At 32.8% G+C, this 3,078-nt stretch overlaps 1 protein-coding gene across 1 annotated transcript in view; it reads right to left on the reverse strand.

Moving 5' to 3' along the window:
- Positions 1-3,078, reverse strand: part of LOC106880057 (C-Maf-inducing protein) — a 92,307-nt gene that overhangs the window by 6,018 nt on the left and 83,211 nt on the right. The window contains exons 9-10 of the mRNA XM_052978109.1: positions 893-958; positions 141-167 (exon numbers count right to left, since the gene is read on the reverse strand). Of these exons, the coding sequence (XP_052834069.1) occupies positions 141-167; positions 893-958 (93 nt within the window). The remainder of the gene's footprint in view (positions 1-140; positions 168-892; positions 959-3,078) is intronic.

The raw sequence follows: 3,078 nt of genomic DNA on the forward strand, positions 1-3,078 counted from the left end.
TGTATATATATATATATATATATATATATATATATATATATATATGTATATGTATATATACACATACATACATATATACATATAATCATACAATATATAAATACACACACACACGCATATATTTGATATACAATACTTACGAAGTGAAGAAAGAGTGTCCAATGGCACTGTAGAGAGAAAATAGAAAATGAAAGGAAATTAGAATAAAACAGAATAAATATGTCGGTTATTTCATTTATTTATTTTTTGCTTGCAGTTTTCCATTCATACAAACCAACAAAAACATTCAATATAAATAACTAAAATACAGAAAAACAAAAGTATATATATATACACACACACACACACACACACAGATACATATATGTATCAAAAGGATGTGTTATAACACTATTCCACATACACAAAAGCAGCCATATCAACAATCCGACATACTGCCATCATCAGCTGCCTCACGGATATCATTATGGTTTCAACACCTGGACAGTACCATTCAATCCAGCGGTGTCAACAGCACTAAAATAAGTGCTGTTTGGGAACAAACGTATGCATCTTCTTTCTTATTTCTTAACTTCAGATTCACACCTCTAATCCCACCAAATATTATGAAGCAAAGATTATCTCCCTTGTAGCAGTCATCATTGGTGAACTCAACGAGTTTGAAAATTTTTTTCTCTATAGTTACTAACTTTATCTCTTTATTTACTTCACTCGTTGGAATGTGGCCATGCTGGAGCACCATCCTGAAAGGTTTAGTTTAACACTTGCCCAAGGTGCTATACAGTGGGGCGGAACCCAAAATCACTGCCACTTACACAGAAAAATATAAGGATGAACAAGACGTCAAAAAAGCAGATGAATAATTAGGTAAGTTTTTAGTTTCTTAACTTACTCAGTAGGAAAGGGGACAGGCTGCAGAAGACTTCCCAAGATGCATCTCCAATCATCGTAATGTGTCCTAGAAAAAGAGCAGATAAAATATATTTAAATATATATGTATATAGCAGAATAGTATAATTAGCATAATGTGTTGTCTGATATATATAAATGTTTTTAATTCTTTTTTTCATAAAACTAGTACAATGCAAATTAAAAGAAATTAAGTAAGTCAAGGGTTAGTACTTTTACCTTATATTTCAATATTTTGGGTTTAAAACCCCTTCTTCAGGAAATCTACAGAGAAATGGTTTTGTGATTTCTGGAGATTTCCTGAAGAAGGAGTCCTAACTCTGAAATATTGAAATACAAAGTGAAAGTACAAACCATCAATTTGTATTATTTCTGATACCTTGCAATGTTTTGATTTTATAAAAAAAAAATTTTTAACATTTATAGATAACTGAGTGTTTGGGTGTCTCATTGACCGTTTGGATGTCTGTGTGAATTTAACTCTTTTGATAATAACCCAGCTGAAACCAGCTCTGGCTCTATAGTATAAATGTATTGTTTTCATATAAGTTCTAAATTAAAATCTTCCACCCAACCTTAGTCACAATTCATGTTCCTAACACAAGCTGAATGATAACTGAGTTATTTTACTAAATTCTTTGTTATATTTAAAATTAATTGAAAGAAACACAGAGCATCTCAACAGAAATATGTTAACAAAAGGGTTAAAATATATAATAGAGAAACAATTCTTAACCCTTTTGATACCAACCTGGTTGAAACCACCTCTGGCTCTCTGTAGTACAAATGTCTTGTTTTCAAAAGTTTTGAATTAAAATCTTCCACCAAACCTTAGTCACAATTTATGTTCCTAATACTAGCTTAATGATAACTAAGTTATTTTACTAAATTCTTTGTTATATTTAAAATTAATTGAAAGAAACACAGAACATCTCAACAGAAATATGCTAAGAAAAGGGTTAAAGTCACCATGATATTTATAATTCTTTTGATACCAACCTGGCTGAAACCACCTCTGGTTCTGTAGTCTTGGTTTCATAAGTTTTGAATTAAAATCTTCCGCCAAACCTTAGTCACAATTTATGTTCCTAACACTAGCTTAGTGAATAACGAAGTTCTTTTACTAAATTCTTTGTTACATTTAAAATTAATTGAAAGAAACACAGAGCATCTCAACAGAAATATGCTAACAAAAGGGTTAAAGTCACCATGATATTTCAAACCCTTTTGATACCAAATATTACTCTTTTACTTGTTTTAGTCATTTGACTGCGGCCATGCTGCAGCACTGCCTTTATGTGGCAACAAAAGAGTTAAGTCAAATTACATACAACAGAAATGTAGTTAAAGGTTATTATATAATATGAGTTGGGAATTTTTAGTCAATTGGAATAATATAAGTAATTAGTGAGCAAAAGTATATTATGTACAATTATCCAAGTAAATTTAACACATTTACTGTAGGGGGCATAATAACCCGAATTTAACATATGCAACCTAATTAATTCAGTGGGCATGGTAACCATAAAAAATTGCTGTAGACATGACAGCATTAGTTAACCAAATTGAGGAGTGACAAAATACCGTTAACATAGCTTAATTAAACTAAATTTTGCTTATTTAAACGTTATGCAACAATTGAAACAACTTAAAAAACAGATGACAAAAAATTCTGTCCTAACCATTCATCTCCTCTGTCTACAATTCCTGGGAATTTATGGATTTGGGGTTCTCAGGGATCCCTCATCCACAGGGTCCTATCAGAAGCAACAATCATTATTAGGCTTTCTGGTTGGATTTCCAAGTGTGGCCAACTGAAATGACACTCTCCTTTACTTGTTTCAGTCATTTGACTGTGGCCATGCTGGAGCACCGCCTTTAGTCGAGCAAATCAACCCCCAGGATTTATTCTTTGTAAGCCTAGTACTTATTCTATCGGTCTCTCTTTTGCCGAACTGCTAAGTTACAGGGACGTAAACACACCAGCATCGGTTGTCAAGCGATGCTAGGGGGACAAACACAGACACACAAACACACACATATATATAGATATAGACATATATACGACGGGCTTCTTTCAGTTTCCGTCTACCAAATCCACTCACAAAGCTTTGGTCGGCCCGAGACTATAGTAGAAGACATTTGCCCAAGATGCCACGCAGTGGGACT

This window comes from Octopus bimaculoides, chromosome 30, assembly GCF_001194135.2.
Source record: "Octopus bimaculoides isolate UCB-OBI-ISO-001 chromosome 30, ASM119413v2, whole genome shotgun sequence".
Taxonomy (NCBI): Eukaryota; Metazoa; Mollusca; class Cephalopoda; order Octopoda; family Octopodidae; genus Octopus; species Octopus bimaculoides.